General features: G+C 32.2%; 1 protein-coding gene across 2 annotated transcripts in view; it reads left to right on the top strand.

Moving 5' to 3' along the window:
• The window catches only part of LOC107442529 (O-acyltransferase like protein), a 41,350-nt gene that overhangs the window by 12,716 nt on the left and 4,397 nt on the right, over positions 1-24,237 (top strand). For both annotated transcript variants that reach the window (XM_016056117.4, XM_016056116.4), the window contains exons 7-14: positions 6,867-6,960; positions 9,032-9,124; positions 12,065-12,227; positions 12,394-12,473; positions 13,468-13,611; positions 21,173-21,296; positions 21,426-21,600; positions 23,484-23,626. In XM_016056117.4, coding sequence (XP_015911603.3) covers positions 6,867-6,960; positions 9,032-9,124; positions 12,065-12,227; positions 12,394-12,473; positions 13,468-13,611; positions 21,173-21,296; positions 21,426-21,600; positions 23,484-23,626 — 1,016 coding nt within the window. The remainder of the gene's footprint in view (positions 1-6,866; positions 6,961-9,031; positions 9,125-12,064; positions 12,228-12,393; positions 12,474-13,467; positions 13,612-21,172; positions 21,297-21,425; positions 21,601-23,483; positions 23,627-24,237) is intronic.

Raw genomic sequence — 24,237 nt, 5'->3', positions numbered from 1 at the left:
TTTTAGTCGTGATATATTTTTTCCAATGGCCACCCGATTGACACTCGTCATTCAGGTATCTGTAGGGCAGATTTGTGGGACACTCTTTCATCGGCACCATATTAGGTGGGCCAACGGTAAGATCAGATAGTACAGAGAATGAAAGAACATCCAAACCTTGTCCGGGATTCGAATCCAGGACCTTTTTGATCTGAAGTCAGCTCTCTTACCACTCGGTTCTGATATTAATTCACTTAAGAACGGCATCACACATAATATTATTTGAAAGAAAGAAAACATTTATTTTCCGATAACCATTTCCGGAAGAGCAAATTCCAGTTGAAAATTTTAGTTAGGTAGCACATTTTAGACAGTGAAATTTGAGTGAAGAAACATACTTTAGCTCATTGTTGTTTGAAGAATAGTGGTTGCTAAAAAAAGCTTGAATTTTATACGCAAATGGTTTTATATTTCTAGTGGTTCGTAATAATTTTGGTTTGAGTTTTGCCAGACTGGGCACACTGGGCCGGCAAGGGTAGAATTTTTGGATAATTAAATTAAGAATAGTTTGAATTGTTGGTTGTTTGAGCTCTATGAAAACAGTAGTTACTAGAATCTTGTAAAACGCACTGCTAGGAATGCAGTGACCAAGAAAATAAACGGACCACCCTGAATAACTTTTGATCTAATGAACAGATCTTCCTGTTCTAGGACTCAATCTTAACGCTTCAAAGGACACTTCAAATATGCTAATTAACTAATGCAAAAGATATTTAAGTTACGAAATCAGATACAAAAATGCACTTTCTCTGAACAAATATATTTTGTTTTTGACGGTCATGGATTTTGTTTTGATCCCTTAAAACATGGAAGAAGCCGCAATATGAGAAACAAAGTAGTCTCTTTTGTTTGACGAGGAGAGCGATCCAAAATTTAGAACCCTTGATGCCAAATTTACTTTTTGCTTATTTCGCTATATCTCAAGAATTTCTTAAGCGAATTGAAACATTTTTGATAACAAAATATGAAAATTTGCTTGTCCAAACATAATTCCATGCGAAAAATAACTTTTAGTAAATAATTTAATATTATTTAATATTATGTATTATTTTATATTTAATCACAGTCGAAATTGTTTTTTGAATAGTAAGGTATAGAATTTCTTACATCATTTTAAAGAATGTGAATTTCTATGGCAAAATACAAAATTTAAGTGAAATCGGTGGAATAGTTATTGAGAAATCGAATTTTAAATATTTGACTTTTTTAAAATTCGATTTCTCAGGAACTATTCAATCGATTGCGCTAAAATTTGGTATTTTGACATGTAAAATTATGTTCTTTAAAATGATGTAAGAAATTGTGTGCCTTACAATTCAAAATATTTTCGACTAGTATTAAATAAAGTAATAAAAAAATAATAAAAAATAATAAATATTTACTAAAAATTATTTTTTGCATGGATCTTTGGAGAAATGAATTTCATGATTATGCGCAAAATTTTTTCAATTTGTTTAAAAAGTTCTCGATATATGGGAAAATATTCAAAAAGTAAAATTAACAGTAAGGGGCTCAAACTTCGGAACGCTTTGTTGACCAAACTATTGGGACCGTATATTTCCGAGATTGCCGTTACCCCCAATTATTTTCGAGTCAGAAAATCAAATCTGTAGAAAAAAAGGTATGTTTATTCATAAAAAGTACGTTTTTGTGTCTGATTTCGTAACTTAAAATATTGTCTGTATTAATATATTATAGTACATTTGAGGCTATTCTCTCGAGCTATTAAGACTGAATCCTATAACATGAAGCGATCCGATCATTATATCAGAACGTGGTCTATTTACTTTTTTTGCGTATTGTGCTTGTATTAACAAACTATGAAAAATTATAACACTTTAAAATAAGAAATAATCATTTTCAGAAAATCAAGCTATACTTGGAATGATTGAAACCTAAAGATTTTTTTTATTCCTTTCTTAAGAGAAATTTTAAAATCTTGCAATTTTCAATTTAACCTATTGTGATATTGTGAACCAAAATAACAAGCACGGTGTGAATAAAAGAAAAACGAATTACCATGAATAACTTTTGATCTATAATGATTGGATTCTCACGCATTAGGGATCAATCTTAATGGCCCGAGGAACTCATCTCAATCATGCAAATTAATTAGTTCGGATGACATTTTAAACTACGAAATCAGACGCAAAAACTTACTTTCCCTGAATTTGGATGCTTAACCCTCAAATTATAGGGGGTAACCGAAATCTGGGAAACATGTTTCTAATAATCTGGTTATAGGAAAGCGGTCCAAAGTTTGAACTTTCTAAAGTTAATTTTATTTTTTGTGTATTTCATCATATTTCGAGAACTTTTTAGGTGAGCTGAAAAATTTTCACTCACAATTATAAAATTCTCTTCTTCAAATTCAATTCCTCGCAGGAAATAATGTTTAATTGTTACTTACTATTATTATTAATACAGTGAAACTTCTCCTAAAGGCCACCTCTACTTAAGGGCCACCTCTATTAAGGGCCAATATTTTGAGGAACGAAAATTTTCCCTATAGACATAATGTTAATTTTCCTCCCATTAGAGGGCCACATTTTCCTGACTACCTCCAATAAAGGCCATTTTTTTAAAACAAAATTTCTCGAAAAAGCCATTATTTTACATTTTTCTTCTCATAAAGGCCATAAATCTAAGCAGGTGTGTCCAATTCTTTAACTAAAAGATAAGAGTTCAGGAATACCAAACACCTGTACTTTCAAGAAAGAAGGGGGGGTAGGGGGAGGATTTAATACAATGAAGACTCAGAATCTTTTCCATAAGTGAGAAAACAGGTGTTCATCACACTCTGTTTGACCTTTCAACTTCCCTTTTATGCTGAAAAATTTTGAGCATTGGGGGAGGAACTTGACCTTTAGTTGTGGGTGCACAAAGGATAACAGGTTTAAGCCTTTGTACTCTTTTGATAGTAAGAAACTAGAGTCCTCATTTACTATAAGTGTGAAGGCATATTGAAGTACAGTTTCGTACACTAGAAATTTTATGCTCAGGCACAAGTGAAATTAAAAATCATGGCACCTAAACCAAGCAAAAGATTACATTTGGATTTGAGTGACAAAATCAAAGTTCTTAATTATCACGATCAAGGAACATCTGCAAGAAAATTGGCTTCACAGTTTAATTGCAGCAAGAATCAAATAAACAATGTTGTTAAAAACAAAGATAGCTTACTGAAAGAATATGAAGATTTTAAAAATCGTGGGATAAAGAGAAATGAAAAGTTCTGTGATATAAATGAAGCTGTAATTCAGTGGTTCAGATGTGCTAGGACTAAAAACATTCCATTAAGTGGTACTTTAGTGAAAGAAAAAGCCATTCAGAATGCAGAATCACTTGGTGTAGGAGACTTTTGTGCAAGCAACGGATGGTTAAATAAGTTTTGTAATAGAAACAATATTGTTTTTAAAACATTATGCGGTGAATCAGCTAATGTTGATAAAGATTTGTGTCAAGACTGGAAATCAAGGCTTCGAATCATTCTGGCAGGCTATGAAGATCGTGATGTTTATAACTTAAATGAGACAGGACTTTTTTTCCGTGCCATACCTACCAAAAGTTTAGTTGAGAAAGCAGAAGAGGCCAAAGGAGGAAAACAAGCTAAACAGAGGCTCACTGTGTGTTTTTGTGCTAATGCTGCTGGTGAAAAGGAAAAGCCCATTGTCATTTGGCACTCCAAGAAACCTCGTTGTTTTAAAGGTAAAGATTTATCACAAATGGGAGTAAAATATCATCATAATAAGAAGGCATGGATGACCATGGAAATATTTAAAGATTGGTTGATTAGTTTTGACAATAAAATTACAAATCAAGGCAGAAAGTGATTCTTTTTTTGGATAATGCACCATGTCACTCGTTTTACGAAAACTTGAAAAGTGTAAAGCTTCAATTCTTGCCTCCAAATACTACGTCTGAAATTCCACCTCTAGACCAAGGAGTTATACGCTGCTTTAAATTAGAATACCGACGTTTTGTTTTGCGAAGACTCCTTTCTCTTATAGATTGCGAATAAAATTCAACACAAATCATTCAATCTATAACAGTATTAGATGCCATTCGATGGATTAGACACGCCTGGGAAAATGTAAAAGGACAGACAATTGTAAATTGCTTTAAAAAATGCGAGCTAAGTAATACAGCTTTAGAAGCCACTATCGATGCAGCTGATTTAGAAAATGAAGTGATTGAACTTTCAAAAGCTGCTGCAATTCAATATGACCCAAATTCAGATGAATATGAAAATGGGCTAGAATGTTACAATGATTTATCGGAAGATTGGGAGAAAAGATTTATAGATGATTTAGATACAGGTAAAACATTAATATTTATTGTTTTAAGTTTTAAAAAAATAAAATACATATTTTTTTTTAAAACTTATTTGTTCAATTTTTTCAGGAGTTCAGTCTGATTCAGATAATGAGAATGAGTCCCCCGTGCCATATTTATCAAACCAAGAAACGCTAATAGAAGTAAATAAACTGATATCCCAATCCAAGGCATTAATAAATGATGCAAATTTAACTAATTTGTTTTATAGAGTTAAGGAATCATTAGAAACTAAAATTGCTTGCGAAAAATTTTTAAAAAGTAAACAAACTTCAATTGAAATTTTTTTAAAACATGTATGAAAACTTAAAATGTTAATAAACAGTTTTTTTTCTACATAAATTTTGATTTCCTCACTTTATTTTTTGGTCACTCCCATTTAAGGGCCACCCCTCATAAGGGCCAATTTTCAATGGAACGACAGGTGGCCCTTACCGAGAGGTTTCACTGTATTTTTAATTTTATTTAAAAACAGTTGAACAGTTTTTGAATTGTAAGGTACATAATTTTTTTGCATCTCTTTCAAGAATGTAGTTCATATGGTAAAATACGAAATTTGAGCAAAATCGGCCCAATGGTTCCTGAGAAAAAAGCGTATAGTTAAAATTTGCTTTCTCGGGAATTAAAATCAAACTAGATATATTTATTTAGAGAAAGTACGTTTTTGTGTCTGATTTCGTAACTTAAAATATCCTTTATTTCAGTTTCAAAATCTTCTGTACTAACTAATTATCATGTTTGACATCATCCCTTCGAACCATTAAATTTGAGTCCTAGTACGTAAAAATCCGATCATTAGATCAAAAGTTATTCAGGGCCATTCGAACAAAAAATTTTCCGTATTGTGCTATGGAAAAAAAATCATCTTGTGTTACTTTTGTTTTAATAAGTAATCGGATTTTCACACGCATTCGAGAAGCAATAAATATTTTAATTTCATTGATGGTTTCGAATGGAAGAACTAAATGATTTGAAAAAGTGACCTTCAAATATGCTAACCATTCAGAGTTAATTAAGTTACGACGCCAGACGTCAAGGCCGTAGCCAGGTTTTTTTTTCGGGGGGGGGGATATGGTAAGAAGCAAGGACTGTTTCAGACATGCAAAGTAGGGGAAAACATTGTAACAAATATTGTTTATTCTGTTGTTTGCAAAAGTCAAACTAGTAATTAAAAATATTACATAATAATTATTTTTCAATTAATATTACATAATAATTACAATCAATGTGTAAGCAAAGTTTACAAAGACATGCGATTCAAATTTTTCGATTACTTTTTTAGGACAAACCGGAATATTTCGAAATATGCTTAATAAAGTTAGCTAATAAAAGGTTTGATTCGACAGTTCTTGTTTTTCTTTTTACTGAGAGGCTCAAGGAAGGACTAAAAAGTTTGAATCCCAGAATTTCGGGGGGGGGGATTTGTCCCGACGGTCCCCCCCCCTGGCTACGGGCCTGCCAGACGTGAAAACATACTTTTTTATGAACAACCGTACTTCTTTTTTGATTTTTAAGGAAGATTTGAATTTTTGGCCATCCAATCAATGGGGTTGTTGCAATCTGGGAAATATGGTCTCAATAGTTTAGACATGAATGGCCAAAAATTTGGAAACCTTAATGCTAATTTAATTTCTGTTAATTTTCATTTCACTTTAATATTAGTTCAATGTTTCATCAATCTCGGCTTTTTAAAAAATTTTTTTAATGATAATCGGAGATTTTTGTTTACATTTGTAAAGCTAGTTTATCGAAAGAAAAAAAAATCTAAAAACATGTTTCAGTAATTTTCGAAAAAAAAAAAAAAAAAAGAAAAATCATTGAGGACTGAAAACTTCAATACATATTTTTTCTTTGAATTTTATAATCCAGAAGATGTTACTCGAATTTTTTTTAAAAATTTGTAGATTGTCATATAAAATTTCCTAGTTTAAAATGATGTAATGATATATCTGAAAGTTGGTCTCAATTATAAGGCAAGCTTTTATTTCTTTTAAAACATATTACCTGAACTCAAAAAGCCAAGAATCAAGTTTTATTTTTCATTTTATTATTAAAATTTTTTATTATTATTATTGAAGAAATTGCCAAACAAAAGAGAGAAGTAGTTAAGGGTCGCTGGATTGGAAAATCGCGCCCTGGCCCGATAGCTCAGTTTCGAAACGGGCTGATTTATAAATAAATAATCTTAATAATATATTTTATTTGATCTTTCTCATCGTCAGTTTAAGTTTATAATTTTGCATATTTTGGTCGTTTACAACCGTAATAAATTTTAGATTTTAGTGACCTCGGGCATAAATAAATCCTATCGATGTCAGTCTCGGACTTTAAGAAAATGAGGCCAAAATCACCTGTAATAAAGCGCGAAACTGACTTTGTCTACGTATTTTGAATTGAATAACTTTACCTCCTCACTAAACATAGAAGTTTTAAAGATTTCATTTTAAGCATATTTTAACATTTAGTATTACATATTTTAATACTTTTTTTAGGGAATTACGTTGATCTATTGCATGGAATCGATAACTTACCATTTCAAGTCATAGTTCAAGGAACATTTTCAGTTGATACTTTTTTTCTTATTAGGTGAGACATTGCAAATTATTATAAAACTTCAGTGCATGTTGCATATGTAGGCTGTGTATCACTGTAACAAAATGTAAGCTCTGATAATCAGATGAACTGTTCAATACAGATTTAATGAAATTTTCACACTGTACTAATTTATCAACTCTAATAAAGTTATATTTTTAAACTGCTGAATATCAAACAATATTTAAAATTTCAAAATATTAGTGAAAAATTACTCTACGTAAAAATTCGGTTACAGTTGAGCTATGCATTTCATTTGGTATTCAGCGTGCTTTTGTATTCATCGATTTGCTTTATACACGGTCAGTCTAGATATTCTAATTGTACATTTTATTTTTTTTATTTCCAATGAGCTGCACAATCGGTCTTGCCGATGAGCAGACTTAGTGCGTTCTCCAGAGTTGGTATCCACTCTTTCAGGACCACCACAATGGGTGAGATACCGTTGGTCATGTTAATTTGGACGTCTAGTTTCTGCCACACTAGATGGCAGCACCGAGACTCTATTTGGATGCTAAAGTGCACTAGGAATTTAATTTTGCCGGAAATGCCAAGAGCCAATAAGGCACTCCAGGGATCTTTTACATGCCGCATAATCATACGACATGGCCGCTGAGGATTTTCTGCATCCCGAAAATCCGGTGTCTGGGCCGGGGATCGAACCCGCAGACTTGGGCTCAGAAGGCCGACTACAAACCAACTGCGCCACCCAGCCACTCTAATTGTAAATTTCATAACCACTTTTCTATACCTAGACTCTACGCATTGGTATCTGTAAATTCTAAAAATTATATGATCATACGTAGCTATCATACACTCATGGACAAAAAAATTAGCTCACCAAGAAGGAGTCGTCAAAATGAAACGAAATTTTACATACGTAATGACTACTTTGATATAAGTAAATGATTAGAAAATCAAAGAGTCCCGCAGTGGACTGATAGTTAATACACGGTTCCCAGCAGATCACCGAAGTCAAGCATCACTGGCTACGATCACTGCGCGGGTGGGTGACCTCTTGGATCAGTCTGCGAAGGGACCGAGGGTGTGCGGTATTGGTCCTCGTCAGGGGCCCCCATCAGGAGGGAAGGTGGGTGCACGATGCGCCCACTATAAGCTTGGGGGGGGATTTTTACACTAAATAAAACGAATAGTTTGGGGGGGGATTTAGAATTTGCCCAAGAGCTTGGGGGGGATGGGGGCCACTGGTCCTCGTTAAACTGTGCTACCGTAAAGTGCTCGACTTCGCGCGCTGGTCGTCAGGCTACCGAAGCGGGGGTGCCATCCCCTCCGCAGAGGATCAAAATTGTGATGGCATGTCTTCGGATCATCCACCGGGATGTTTCTCAGACCATCGCCAATAGCCCATTGTGCAGCTCTAGTGCGACGTAAATTAATAACAACAAATCAAAGAAAAACGATAATCTTTGATTTTCTAATCATTTACTTATATCAAAGTAGTCGTTACGTATGTAAAATTTCGTTTCATTTTGACGACTTCTTCTTGGTGCGCTAATATTTTTGTCCATGAGTGTATTTCAGAAGTTAGTGGTGATTTGTAATAGACATCCTATATTATACAATACCGTTCTCAGATAATTTAAAGGCGCTTTTTATAAAAATAATTCAGGAAAACAGATTTCTTTATTAAGTTTCAATTCTAAATGTATAAGACTATTTAAGATAGTTATTTAAAAAATTAAAACATACTCTTCATCAGTTTTTTATATAAATTTATTTATGGCGTGCAAACATATACTTTTGTGTAGAAAATTTTAATTTTTAATTATTAGCCCATAGTTTATAATAGTATAGCAATTATGAAGAGTATGTTTCATAAATTTTTAATGATTATCTAATATATATTGATCATATTGTTCGAGCTGATTTAGCAAATACTGAATAAAGTTTTCGGATGTTTGATATTGATAGAAACGTGGTGATTTTATTTGACTTGTCAACTCATAATGAGTAAGATAAAAGTTGAATGTTTGATTTATAGCTTTTATATTTTTTTCATGCATTCTTTTAAGTTCATTAAGTAATGCATACTTTAATGTTTCAGTGGATTTTTACTTGCATACATTTACTTTGAAGAAGCAGACTCAAAAAACGGTGACATTAGTTGGATAGGGATCATTATTCATCGTTTAATAAGGTATGTTCCAAATACAATAAAAACAAGCATCAAAAAGTGTTACTAGTATTAATATGCACTTTAAATTGTATATGAATAAAAAAGTTTACAATATTTAATTATTTTTCTTTCTTTTCTTCTTATTTTTATAATTTCTCAATCTAGAATTTGACACAGAATCAAAATTGTTGCAGTATCAGTTGAATACCAAACCATACAGTTTGGTAATAATATTGATGTTCAAAATGTTTGGTTTGCCAGCATTCTCTTTGCAACGAATTTGATAAATATTTCTTTTGATTTACTTTATAACTAATTTTTTAAAAAGAGTTCTTAATGTATAAAACTTTAAAAAGCTCTAAAAAATTGAGGAAAAAAAATTTTACGATCAAAATTTATCATAAATAATTCTAAATTATATGAAGCATTTCAAAATATTTTTGAAGTTTTAACTGACTTCTTACCTCAACTCAAACTTTCAACTGTTCTCAGATTGGAACCATATTTTCTAGATTGTGGCTAATTTCCTTAATTTGAAAATTAAGAATCCAAATGCATCGAAAAAAAGGAATGTTTCTTCATTTAAAATACGTATTTGTGTCTGTTTTCGTAATCTATAATATCGCCTGCATTATTCAATTCGCATATTTAATATAAGGCCTCGAACTATTAAGATTGAGAAATCGAAAATTTACTCAAAATGTTTTTTTTTCGAGCATTGTACAGTAAGCAAAAAAAAAAAAAAAAAAAGGAAGGAAACCTTTAATAACATTCGATTCACTGATCGGATCATCACGTTTTGGATTCAATCGTTTTGACTCAAGGGGGTAAACTCAAATTTACTAATTAATAAGTGCAAACGATATTTTAAGCTACGAAATCAGACACAAAAATGTTCTTTCTCTGAATAAACATACTTTTTTTTCAATGGATTTGGATTTTTAACCCCGAAAATATAGAGCCGCAATCTGGGAAATATAGTCCCCATAGTTCGGTTAGGAGAGCGATTCAAGGTCTGGAACCCTTAATGTTAATTTTACTTTTAGCGTATTTCTTCCATATCTCTAAAACTTTTTTAGCGAATTGAAAAGTTTTTGCACTCAGATATAAAATTCGTTTATCTAAAGATTATTCCATGCAAAAAATAAATTTTAGTACATATTTATTATTTTATTAAATAATAGTAGAGTTGGAAATCATTTTAAAGTATGTAATTTTGCATGGCAAATGCAAAATCTGAGCAAAATCGGTAGAATAGTTCTTGAAAAATCATTCTTTAACAGACTGACTTTTTTTAAACTTAATTTCTCAAGAACTATTCAACCGAATTTGTTCAAATTTTGCATTTTGCAATGTGAAATTATATTCCTTAAAATGGTGCAAAAAAATTTTATACTTTACAATTCAAAATTTTTTCGACCATTCTGAAATAAAATAATGAAAAGTAATAAATGTTTACTTAAAGTTATTTTTTACATGGACTTATCTTTGGATAAACGGATTTTATAATTGTGTGCAAACATTTTCAGTTTTCTTAAAACGTTTTCGAGATATAGCTAAATACGCAAAAACTAAAATTAGGGGTCAATATTTTCCTGATAGCGGTCTCCCCCTATATTTTAGGGGTCAAAAATCCGAATCCGTTGAAAAAAAGTATGTTTATTCAGAGAAAGTGCGTTTTTGTGTTAGATTTCCTAACTTAAAAAACAACATCTGCACTTATTAATTAGCATATTTGAGGTCAACCCCTCGAGCCACTAAGAGTGACTTCTAAAACAAGAAGATCCGATCATTAGATCAAAGGTTATTCAAAATGGTCCCTTTTTTGCGCACTGTACATTTGTGTATAAATGCGCAGGTGTTGTATGATAGGAAAATGTTTTTACTACGCAACAGCAATTTTAGAAAATTCTAAATTAGTCAAATTACTGCTATTTAAAAAAAAAAGAAAAAAAAATCGTGTGCATGTATAATTTACACAATTTAATTAAAGCGAATATTATTATTTTTTAAATCATACATGTGCTAAAAACATTTACTAAGCTGGTTACTGTACTTTTTTTTACAATTTTTTATGTATTTATTATATTATAATACGGTTTTCCAAGAATATAGATAATGCTTAAAAATATCTATAGCGTTTCTTTATGACAGAGGAAAGGTGCTAAGAGTAATTTTATGACTTTGAGGTGCTAAGAGTAATTTTAGGAAATAATTCACTGTTCCAGAGAAATATTATGAAATTTTTTTTGTCGCCAAAAGAAAGTTTCATAGGGAATTTATTGATTTTTCCCGGACGACACCAGATCTTGCTCTACGTCTGCCTGATAATTTATTTGCCTGAGAAGAAAATTTCCCTCAACGGCCTAAACTGTTCCTTTTTGAGTGGGGCCACTTCCAGCAGTTGAGAAGCGAGAAAAATAATTTAACACCAGATGTAAGAGCCGATTTAGCAGTTCTGTGTACAGGGGTTAACCCATTTGAGAGTAATAAAATTAATACCAAACTAAAATTACGAATTTTGAAATTAATATGATTTTTTAAAAGGCAAGCGAAGCTTAAGTGTTCCTTCACTGGTTAGTTTACCCTAGTATAAGTTTTTGAATAAGAATTACCAAAGCTAACCTGATATATCTGCTACTAAATCAAATCTAAATACATTGTCATTTTTACGAGGGCTCTGAGTTTGATCCTGGCAACCGAATAAACAACCGGTGTGTAAACGTAGCCACGTGGAGGAAAGTCCTCTCGTTGGTTGCAGTATGGAATGTCGGAGGTACCAACTCCGGCTGTGCTCGATAACTAAACCTTTTCGCAATAGTTTTTCATTTTTGAGAAATAAATCCGAGGAGTCTCATTCAATAAACGACGCGAAACGGAAATTAAACCGTTTTATTTTATAAAATTTGTTTTTAAAGCTGAAAAAATAAATATTAAATTTAAATGTCTTCTTTTAAATAGGATCACTCCTGTGTATGCCGTCTTAATTGCTTTTAATGTAACGATGTTTAAGTACATAGGAAAAGGACCTTTTTGGGAAGAAGATTCGGATGTTGATATTTGTAGAGAGAATTGGTGGTGGAATTTACTGTATATCAACAACTTCCTTCCTTTAGAATCAATGGTAAGGAACTTCTAGAATTACTTCTAATATGTATTTGACAATATTTTAAGTTTTTTTCTAAAATTCGATAGAAAAAATTATTCATTTTTGGAAAAAATTAATTTTAGTGTTTACGATTGATTTTGTTACTTTAAATTCAAAAAATGGCTTCTTTATTTCTTTTCAGTGCGTCACGTGGACATGGTATCTTGCTGATGACATGCAATTTTTTGTCGTGGGTACATTCTTATTGAGCATATTATGGAGGTAAATGATGTAATGTTTTTATTTAAATGGTAATGGGGGAAAGAATTAATTTTTAAATTATAATTGTTTTGACTTTTTTTTTGTAATGGAAAGTTAAATCAGCATTTTAATGCTGCGATATTTAGTTATTGAGTGGTTAGTTTTCAATTTCTTTTCTAAATACTTTAGTAATTACTATTTTATTACCTCCCGACATTAAGCAACTGAATTGATTCAATATATAGTTGCATCTATGTTCAACTCCGTAGCCTTGAAATTTTGAACCGAATCCAGAAGACGACAGAACTTTTGGATCAAGCATCAAGAAGACACCATACAACGGGAGAAACTTTAATTGCAAATTCTCCTTCCCCTCCATTACTAATTTAAAATTTAAAGTATAGAAAAAGTGAGTTCAGACAAACCTAGAGTGAGTCATGAAGCTTCAAATACTGAAAAGGAATTTTTAAAATATCAAATTCAAAATAAATTTTGAGAAGATAACTTAGGATTACGCAATGGAGAAGTTCTCTTCAAATAATTTGTTGAAATTTTGATATTTAGAAGTTTCTTTTTCTTCAAAAATTGAAATTTTATGGCTTACTTTAGATTTGCCAGAACTGTTTCTCATGGTTAACCAGACAACAAGGAAATTCTAACCCATGATCTATCAGGTCTGTGTTGTCAGTACGAGTCAGGAGCAATGTACGATTTGATCAGCCACTGTTGGGGTTCACACCGGGATCCCTCTTTGGCAGGTGAGCTTTCTTTCAGCCATCCTGGCTCATTTAAGCAAGTTTTTGAAGACTAACTTAGGAATGTACAGAAACAACAAGAATCTGATTATTAAACCTCTTTTTCTTTTTAATACAGCCTTATTTAGTCGCCGCAGCTAAACTAAGCAAACAATCAGAAATAAAAATCTTGTTATACTTGTCTGTTATATTGTGTTTGAGAGCAAGATAGTAATATATATATCTTTTTTTTTCACTTTTCTAATTCCTTTTTTTTTCAGATGGCGTCGTACAGGTTTGCTCATATGTTCCTTATTGTTATTAAGTAGTTGGATATTAACTTGGTACATAAGTTACTATTACAATCTTGTTCCTTTATTTTGGGGTCTGTCACAATCTACTGATTTCAAAGAATATAAAAATAGGTGAGAGTTTTAAGTTCTCCATTATTTTCATCTCAATAAACATACATGCAAGTTTAATTTTTTTCCCTGACCTTATTTATTGTTTTGACACCAGACAAAACATAAGGACAAAAGTATAGTTCGTTCACCAGAAGTTGGCACTTGGCTCCACCTCCTCGGACGCAGAGTTCATTTCAGAGCAGGAGTCAGAGGAGAAACATCTCCGTGCTTGAAATTGAGACAACCCTTAATGCGGGCCAAACACAAACAGTAAATTCTATTATACCTTTCGTTACTCAAGCTAATTTAAAATATTTAAAACTCCTGTTTTCCCTGAAGAATGTCTCAAAAAGGACAAACTATTCACTCAAAAGAGAGAAATATCGTTAAATTTATGAAATATTCAATGTTAAAAAAATGCACATAAAGATTGCGAAGTAAACATTTTTGTCATACGATCGCCAAATAGCAACCTTTTTCAGGATCGTTCACATTCTTCTAAAAGTAGCGAAATAGTATCATCGGATATCACGGGATGAAGGCGGTGCCAAGTCCTAACTCCTGGCAAACGAACTATATCTGTGGTGCCAAATCTTAATATCGCAGTGGAGGAGGGGATTTGTAGCTGTCTATTAGAAATTTTTTTTTAATTTAATAGTTTTTAATTTTGATGTAACAATTCATTTATCATAAAGAAGTATAAATTATTGCCTAGCATTTGTGGTGGTTGGTTAGCGAAAAAATCAAAGGTAGAGATTCCTTTGTAATATTAATATTTCCCTTCCTTTTATCTATGTTTTAAGTTACCTTAATATATATACAGGGATTCCAACTACTACGCATTTTGCATAACATTTTATAAAGTAGTACGGCAGTTCCCAAATGGTGTTCAGCTGAGCCCTATAATTCCGTGGAAGGGTCACAGGGGTTCGAAAGTTAATCGTTGTAATTTTTTTTCCGGACCTGCTAAGATTTTCGAAGCATGTAATTAAATTTATATCCAATTAATAATCCAATATTTATTTAATATTTTCATTATTTTATGAAATTATTTTATTGAAATGCTCGCGAAGAAAGAAATTTCAAAACAATGTTTTTTTTTCTCTAATTGAATGATTTAGGAAAAGAATATATGGCATTTGTGAAAATTCCATCAACATTTCGATTCGCATAAAAATAACTAAATTCTACAATGAAGAAGCACGTTTCTCTGAAAACCATTCTCAACCTTTTATTTTCTTCCTTTTTCGTTTTTATTTTAATGGAAACCATATTTCAGCTCATTCATTTTTCTGTTGATTCATGCACTAAATTCAAATTGAGAACCAGCCTTAAGATGCCACACTAGACTCTGTGGAATTCAACTGTCTGACACAAAAAAACCAATTTTAAGATAAAATAAATAAAACTATGTGTAAGAATCGTCGACAATAGATGGCGCTGCGAGATACGAAAAAACTTAAGAAAAGAAAAGAAGCTGGGGGGTTCTCTAGCTTGGTGTGAGAAGACTGGAATGTTCTATGATGGAGCGCGAAGTTTCATCGATTATGTGATTAATTACTATTATTTTCTATATACTTCATGTTTGTGCCGTGGCATAAGTATGCATCTAAATAAAATCGTTTATGCCAAGAAAGGTTTATGGTGAAATCATTTCACATTGAAAAATCTGAAAAAGAACCTGCGAAATATTACTGGCGCAGCCGCCGAAGATGATGCAGAACCAAAAACCAGGTGAGAGCTCACTTTATATTTGTAAATGTATGCTCCCATAAATAAGTAATTATAATTATTTGGGCGAAAATTATGCAAAATGGAAATTAAATGTTTGTGTTCCGACATGGAACATTAATTTAGTTTACTCGTCAGAGTACGAACACGCCAGTGTTCTAAAGTGAATTCTTTTACTCGCCAGAGTACGTAGATAGCATATTTCTAAAAAGAATTTGGTTGTTCTTGTTGTTTTGATTTTTGTCCCAGATAATTGAAAATTTTATTTCATTATATTGAATTTATTGTGGTTTTTAAGTTCTGTTTTAGAAATTGTTGGAAGCACGCCAGTGCACAACATATAGCGTGGTATCGTAATTGAAAATTTTATTTGATAAAATTGAATTTATTGTGGTTTTTAAATTCTGTTTTGGAAATTTTTGGAAGCAGCATAAAATATAACATTGCAATCGTATTTCGAAAATAAAGAATGCTGAATGATCTATTATTTATATCAACTAAGATTTATTAAACCAAACAAAAAAAAAGCATAGGTTGTATCAAATAACGGAATATAATTTGGCGTCAACCAACCTTGGAAGTCTCATTCTAAAACGATTGGTTTGTTTCTTTTATTTTTGCATAAAATGTTTTTTTTTTTTATTTCTGAAAGAAGAGGCAAGTGTCTTTTAATAAGAAAAAAAAATACAAAACTGAGTTTGTTTTATTCTATTTGATTATTTTGATATTGAATTGTATCATTGTTGAATTTTTTTATACGTATGATATATTTTGTTTTCGTACATTTTTAATGAGAAATTTATACGAAAGTTATTTATAAATTTCTTATCGCATTTAATGATTTAAAATATTCAGTTAAAGTTTTCATTCTCACGTAGAATTTGATTTTTGTTCTAAGAATAATTATTTTGGTTAAAATAATTTTTATGTTTTGAATTTGTGAACTTGTAGGAAAGTATATATTATATCTAGTGTAAACAAAGTATTGATTTAAAATGTTCATAAGTATTAAGGTTTATTATATAAGGTTTATTATATAACAAATCGATAACTGAATATTACAAAGTATTCTCAGTATTTTGAGGTTGTTAATTTCGTTTTGAGGTTGTCAAAAATAGACATTTTCTATAGATTTGTGAATGATGTTCATTTATGTGTTTTCTTTTAAGAAATTATTGGAATATTAATTAGGAAGTAGTCAATTTTTTCCGTTAATTTTTTTTTATGATTGAGAATTATTAAATTTAAGCCATGGCATTTTTGGGAAAGGGTAAAAAGGAGGATTTGATAACGTTGGCCACCGAATTAGAAATTGATGTGGATCCAAGTATGAAAATTATAACACTAAAAAACAAAATAACACAAAGTGACACATATGATGAAGCGTTTGCCAGAGAAATGTTTTTCTCAATTGTGGAAGAGAGGAAAAGGAAGGAAGAAATTGAGGAACAGCGAAGGAAGGAAGAGATTGAGGAACAGCGAAGGAAGGAAGAAATTGAGGAACAGCGAAGGAAGGAAGAAATTGAGGAACAGCGAAGGAAGGACGAAATCGAAGCTCAGCAGAAAAGAGAACAAATGGAATTTGAGTTGAAAAAACTTGAAATTGAATCCCGTACTCAACTAACTCAAACTTCATCGCCCAATGGAAACGGACAACATAACGTTGACTTAATTAAGCTCATTCCTAAATTCAAGTTAAGGGATGATGATATCGTGATTTATTTATCTTTATTTGAAAGACAGGCTAAAAGAACAGGGATTGATTCTAAAGACTGGGTGTCATGTTTATTAACTTTATTGCCTTCTGAAATCATTCAACTAATTGGTAGAGAATCTGAAGAAAAATTTGAAGACTACGAGTACATTAAGGCCATCTTATTAAAGAGATTTAAATTGAATCCTGAAAGTTTTAGAAAAAAGTTTGTGATGCACCAGAAAAGCACTGAAAAATCGTGGAGGGATTTTTGTTATGAAATCACGAATTATTTCGAAGAGTGGATTGATGGACTTGAAATCAAAGACTTTGCCAGTTTAAAAAATCTCATTATCACTGATCAACTTAAGAAAAAGGTACCTCATGAAGTAAGAGACCACCTTCTTGATGAGTGGGCAAATTTCGTTTCTCCAACCAAATTAGCGGATAAGCTTGACGAATATGACAGTGTACGTAATGATTCAAGGAAAACAACTGGAATTCCCTCAAAAGACAAAACTAATGAAAAGTGGCGACCTCGTACTCCACCTTCAGAAAGAAATTCAAGAAACAAATCATTCTACAAACAGGGCTCATCAAGCGCATATACACCCCGTAAGAGTGATGAACTACAGAGGTCGTTTTCCAAACTATCTTGTTATACTTGTGGAAGAGAAGGCCATACATCCAGATTTTGCCTTAAAAATCGGCAACCTAGAAACACTCCTACAACTGCCCAAAACAATCTAATCCAATCGTCACCACTCCCTTTAGAAAAAGAAAAACCAGAAGTGCTAACTGCCAAGATTTCTATTCCTGTCTCAAAATCCGTGGATATATCTGGAAACATAGATGATTTAAAACTCGTCAGAGTTAAATGCGGAAACGTGGTTCTAAATGGCATTGTAGACACAGGAGCCCAGATATCGGTAGTCCGCGAGAAGTTAGTCGCCGACATACCTTGTGAAGGAGAAAGTAAAATAGAGATATCTTCTGCTTTCGGAGAAAGCGAAGTCACTCCACTGAAAATTTTCCAAATGAAAATAAATGACGAACTTCATGGTAGTGTACCTATCACCTGTGCTGTTTCAAAGAAGCTGGTAACCGATTTGCTGCTAAGTTCTTCAGCTTATGAGATACTGTGTGAAAATATTGAGCTTTGTCACAGTAATCTTCAATGGAATACCTCTTCAGAGGAGGAAGACTCTAGCGACGAACCATCACCATTGAAAGAAAATACTTCAAATTGTGCTGTCATTACCCAAATTTCACAAAAAGACATTAAGAATGCAAGAATGGAAAATGACACTAAATTGGATTTTAAGACTCTTCAAGAACAAGATGAGAGTCTAGCAAAATGCTTTGAATGGGCGAAAAGGAACAAAAATGCTTATACAGTTCAAAACGAAATTCTACTTCACTCGGAGAATATTTGTGGCGAAAACATCAAACAAGTTGTGTTACCCTTAGAGAAAAGAACAGAAGTTCTGAGAATGGCTCATGAAATTCCTCTTGCTGGTCACCTCGGTGAGAAAAAGACAACTCAACGAATTAAATATTCATTCTTCTGGCCTACTATCAAACAAGACGTTAAGAAGTTCTGTGAAAGCTGCAAGGAATGTCAATTGAAGCGAACAATCACATATAAAGATAGAATTCCAATCCAACCTATCGTCAGACCAGAAACACCCTTTGAAGTATGGAGTGTTGATTGCATTGGACCGTTAGAACCACCATCCAGAAGAGGTCATCGGTTTGTGATATGTGCAATTGATTTATGCACTAGATGGGCAGAAGCCATCCCTGTTAGAGAAATAAGTGCAAAGACCACATGCAACGTCCTGATGAAGATTTTTTCTCAAACCGGATTTCCGAAAATGATTTGTTCCGATCAGGGAACTAATTTCACAGCCAAACTCACACGATCTTTTGAAGATTTACTTGGCGTATGTCCCCGATTTTCCACTCCTGGACACCCCGAGAGTATGGGTGCTGTCGAAAGATGGAATAGGACTTTAAAAGAAATGATGAATAAAAATATCCAGGAACATGGAAGAAATTGGGACCTACACCTTCCCTATCTTCTGTTTGCCTACAGGGAAGTGCCACATAGCACCACTGGTTTGTCTCCCTTCCAGATGGTGTATGGAAGACTGCCACCGGGACCTTTATCCTTATTGAAAGAGATCTGGACAGGCGAACGTAGCGTTCCAGTCACTGCATCCCGCTCAATTGAAACTTACCTACATGATCTTATCGGAAAAATAAGAAAAGCTCATGACATTGCAGCTGAAAACTCCAAAATCTCTCAAGACGGATACACATCAAGATACAACTTACGGTCTAAGGATAAGACTTTGAATGTTGGGGACAAAGTCCTTGTGCTAATCCCATCGTCATCTCACAAATTGCTCAGTACTTGGCAAGGACCAGCTACTGTAATCGAACTTACCAGACCTCACTCTGTCAAAGTCGAAATGGAAAACGGGAGTATAAGGGAACTCCACATAAATAAATTAAGGCCTTATATTGTTCGAGTGGATCATATTGGTATCATTTTCGACCAAGATGAAGACTTTGGAGATATCCACTATGCACCAGCGGATCTTATGGACAAATCTACTGAAGACTTATGGACCCACTTGCAAAATATGAAAGGTGACCTAAAATATTACCAGCGAAAGGAACTATTCAATGTGTTAAAATCATACACCGATGTTTTTAGTAGCAAACCAGGTCAAGCCCATGTCGATGGTCATGACATAAAAGTTACAGCAGACTGCAGTCCGAAGAGATTAAAACCCTATCGTGTCCCCATTTCGCTACAAGACGAAGTTGATCGCCAAGTTAAAGAATTACTAGAATGGGATCTAATAGAGCCCAGTGACAGTGAATGGGCACATCCTGTGGTATGCGTTGCAAAAAAGGATGGTAGCGTTAGACTGTGCATTGACTTTAGACTTCTGAATAGCTTCACAGTTCCTGACGCATATCCAATGAAGATCGCAAAACACCTACTTTTTGAAATAGGTAAAGCCCACTTTATAACAGTAATCGATTTAACGAAAGGGTACTGGCAAATCCCGATGAAGGAAAGCGCCAAACCATATACAGCATTTGTCACTCATGCTGGCCATTACCAATGGAAGGTCCTTCCGTTCGGTTTAAAGAATGCTGGAAGTACCCTTCATGGGGCTAAACTCTCTCGGTGGGCCTTAGCATTACAACGCTACAATATGACTTTAACATACCGTAAGGGCAGTTCACATGGAAATGCCGACGCATTATCAAGGTTAACAGTTAATTCCTAAAGAAATCATGTATATATATTTGTCTTAAACTCGGAACAAAATTTAAATGTCAGGGTTGTTTAAAAGAAAAAAAAAAAGTGTTTTTTTTTTTTACATTGATAACGTGTAAAAGGAAAAAAAAAATAATAATAATTTTTTTTGTAATATTTTGAATTGTTTATATTTATGTTTTTATTTATCATAAGGAATATAGTTTTTTTTATATACTTATATATATATATATTTATGATTTTTGGGAGCTGCATATTTTGGAGCTCTCACTTGAATTTCATCACCTGAATAGAAGCTGTGTTGCTGCTTTTTTTGTTTATTGTATTTTTCAGGTTTTCTCTCTCTGTCTCAGCAGCATTGTCTCTAAGGTGACGAATGTGCTTCCTTTGGGGGGACTTGTAAGAATCGTCGACAATAGATGGCGCTGCGAGATACGAAAAAACTTAAGAAAAGAAAAGAAGCTGGGGGGTTCTCTAGCTTGGTGTGAGAAGACTGGAATGTTCTATGATGGAGCGCGAAGTTTCATCGATTATGTGATTAATTACTATTATTTTCTATATACTTCATGTTTGTGCCGTGGCATAAGTATGCATCTAAATAAAATCGTTTATGCCAAGAAAGGTTTATGGTGAAATCATTTCACATTGAAAAATCTGAAAAAGAACCTGCGAAATATTACTCTATGTGATGAAATTTTCTTGTGATTATTTTCAAGTATGTAGGGTATTTTAAAACTTGAAAGAAAACCAATTTCTTTTCACTGGTTTAAATAAAATGAAGCATAATTTTTTTGTATGTATATAAAAACTTGTATTGACTTTATTATTTTCTACAAGCATTTTTCTTTATTTTGTAGACTTTATTTAGCGTGGGATGTTTTATACAGCAAGCCATATTGCAGAATAGGACCTTATTTGATCGGGATACTTTTGGCGTATGTACTATTCAAGAATAAGAATGCGAAGAACATTTCAGGGAGGGTAAGAGCACAATCACTCTTACAGTTGTTAAAAAATTTTAAAAAATAAATCTCAAATCATTGAAAAATGTCGAACTTGAAATATAAATGACATAAGTATTACGTATGAATAATTATTTCCTTTTTACAGTGGATTGGAATTGTGGGGTGGACTGCGTCTTCGCTATGCTGTATAAGTGTAATTTACGGAGTATACCACATACAGCCAGAACCATACTTGTTCCATTTCTACAATGCATTGTCCAGAAGTGCCTTCAGTGGAGGAGTAGCATGGGTCATTTATACCTGTCTGTCAGGAAAAGCGGGTATATCGCAAGTTTTTTTTTGCATTATCGATAATATTTTTCTCTATTAAGCGTAAATTAAAAAGCAGAAGCTTAAAGTTTGTGTTAGGAAATAATAAACAAAAACTAGACCTGCCAAAACGTAAGGACTTGTGTCGAATTGACTGAAATGGAATGTAAGCGGAGTGCTTCATTTAGTTGCGTCATAGCAAAAGAAAGTATAGTCCAACAACTGCACTTTAATTTTTATTAAGTGCAGAACACCGTACTGCAGTTTCTGTGATTCAACCGAGCTGAATCTGTTCACAATGCTTATTATTTAAGGCTGTTTTTCGAAGACTCCGTCGTAATATGAAATTATGCTTTTTTTGCGAATAATATGTTACTTTTAAAGCTGGTGTGAGTTTGCAACTGTTACTCATGACTGCTAAGTCAAGTTTTGCCTATCTAAAGTCAGCGCTGTCTACGCTTATTTTAAAAATGGCACAAAACGTCAGTAAGGAGAAAAGCCACAATTTTGTGAAAATGAGAAGCATTTGTGGTTTAATTTCTTAATATTTAAAAACTTACTCCAGTGCCGCAGTGGGCAAAAACTGATTATAAGGCAGTTAATTTGCAAAAACTGCGAATAAGGCAGTGATTTTGATAATTTATATCTAGTTGTCAAAATGTCGTCCAATTGACGATTTTTAAAAAAGTTTAATAACTTTTAAAATATTTATTATATACTTATATAATTATCTAAAGTCCAAATAATTCTTCACGGCAAGATCATACCTATAGTTTAAAATCATCGCATCGTTTCAAGTATAAGGCACTTAAACTATAGCTTTTTTATTTCCTTGGCCACAGAGCTTCGAAAAACAATGTTAAGCACACTACAAGGCATGGTTTTTTTCAATGGGGATTCCCACATTTGTTATTTTTGCTTGAGAATATTGAACTAAATGTAAAAATTTTTCATATTTTCTATGATGCAAATTTAGGCTTATTGTTCTTTTAAAAATACCCTTATTTTTAATTTTAACTAATTAATAACACTAGTTAATTCAGAGGTTCCCAATTTTTTTTGGCAACGGAGCTCTAAACGATTTACCTTCTTTCGGTGAAACCCCAACTTCATAGATAAAGTAGAAAAAGGCAATTCGAACGTATTTATTAATAAAAGTCTTTATTTTAAAAACACTTAATAAGAAGAATGAAATTTTTTTTCTCTCGTTTTATCATTAATAATCTTAAGTTTGTTTTTATGCCCTACAGTTAAAATCGAAGTGACGGAGTTGTATCTAGATTAGTTATAAATTTATTTTTGGTGTAATAAATGCTTGCAGCTGTAAATGAATAAAATATAATTTTCTGTGAAATAAAATCTAAAACAAACTGCTGTAAGCGTTGAAAATCACTATTAGGGAAACTATTTCTTTATTAACAAATTTGGTAATTTTATTTTTATTTAAAAAGCAATGGGAAATAATAATGAACGTTTTACAAATGCACGATCTTTTTATAATTTATTCAGTTCATTGTTATTAGAAAAATTATATTTATTAGAAAGATATCCATTTTTTCCAAAGGCATTTTATTTTAAATAATTTCATAAGAGCAGCCGAAATATGAAATAAATAATGGATTATTGATTGAATCTAACTATAATTAATGGTTTCAAAGGTTGCTAGTTAAAACAAATGTCCTAACTTTCGGAATCCCTTTAACTCTTCCACGGAGCACAGAACAATATTTGGGAACCGCTGAGTTAATTTAACACATCGTTTCACTCAACATTTTTTATTTAAAAGAAAATAAAATGTATTTTTTCACTGGTAATAATTTTTGTTAATCAAGAGTTTTTTTTTTTTTAAATACATAATGTTAAAACATGCTTTATAACGAAATTTTATTTCCAGAAATAGTTAACCGGATTTTGTCATTTGATCTGTGGGTACCTTTAAGCCGTCTGACATACTGTGCATACCTTTTTCATCCCTTAATAATGAGTTGGTACTTTGAATCACAGAAGATACCACTTTATTTTACTCATACTAACATGGTAAGTTATTTTTATTACATAATTTCTTGCTATTATGATTTATTTTAGATGTAACACTTCTATCGCTCAATTCAAAGTATTTGCTGAAAATTACAGATAGCAATTATAATATAGAAATCCGTTTTCTTAAAAGTATGGTAGAAATAGTGCTAAGGCATTTATATCAATGCAATTAATGAATTTCAGAAAAAAGTTTTAATTTTCTTAAAATTCATTACCTTGCTGTTATTTTTAACATTAATCTTGCAACTGAACAAAATTGAATTTTTGGGCTCTTATAAAAACTATGGCTTATTATTGATTTATATCTGAGTCACCAACTCCTGGTTCTAAATTAATTGGAAATATAAATCAGATCATGAGTGTTGAATAATAAGGGTATCATTTGTATGTAAACATTGTGATTTGTCATACCAGGCTGTACAAAATACACCTAAATTTATTTACATCTTATACACCTAAATCTATTTCTTTTGAAGGAAAAAAAAAGTAAAGATGAATGTGAGACAATTGCGGGGTTGGTGAGAGGAGCAAGGTGATAAAGTAAACAAATTAATATTTCTTTGAGAAATATATTAATTCACAACAATATTAAATTATATTGTCAAGTT

This window comes from Parasteatoda tepidariorum, chromosome 8 (genome assembly GCF_982258835.1).
Source record: "Parasteatoda tepidariorum strain Cologne lab strain chromosome 8, Ptep-v5.0, whole genome shotgun sequence".
NCBI classification, from domain to species: domain Eukaryota; kingdom Metazoa; phylum Arthropoda; class Arachnida; order Araneae; family Theridiidae; genus Parasteatoda; species Parasteatoda tepidariorum.
The sequence above is the reverse complement of the archived record's forward strand: the minus strand, read 5'-3'. Positions and strand labels throughout refer to the sequence as shown.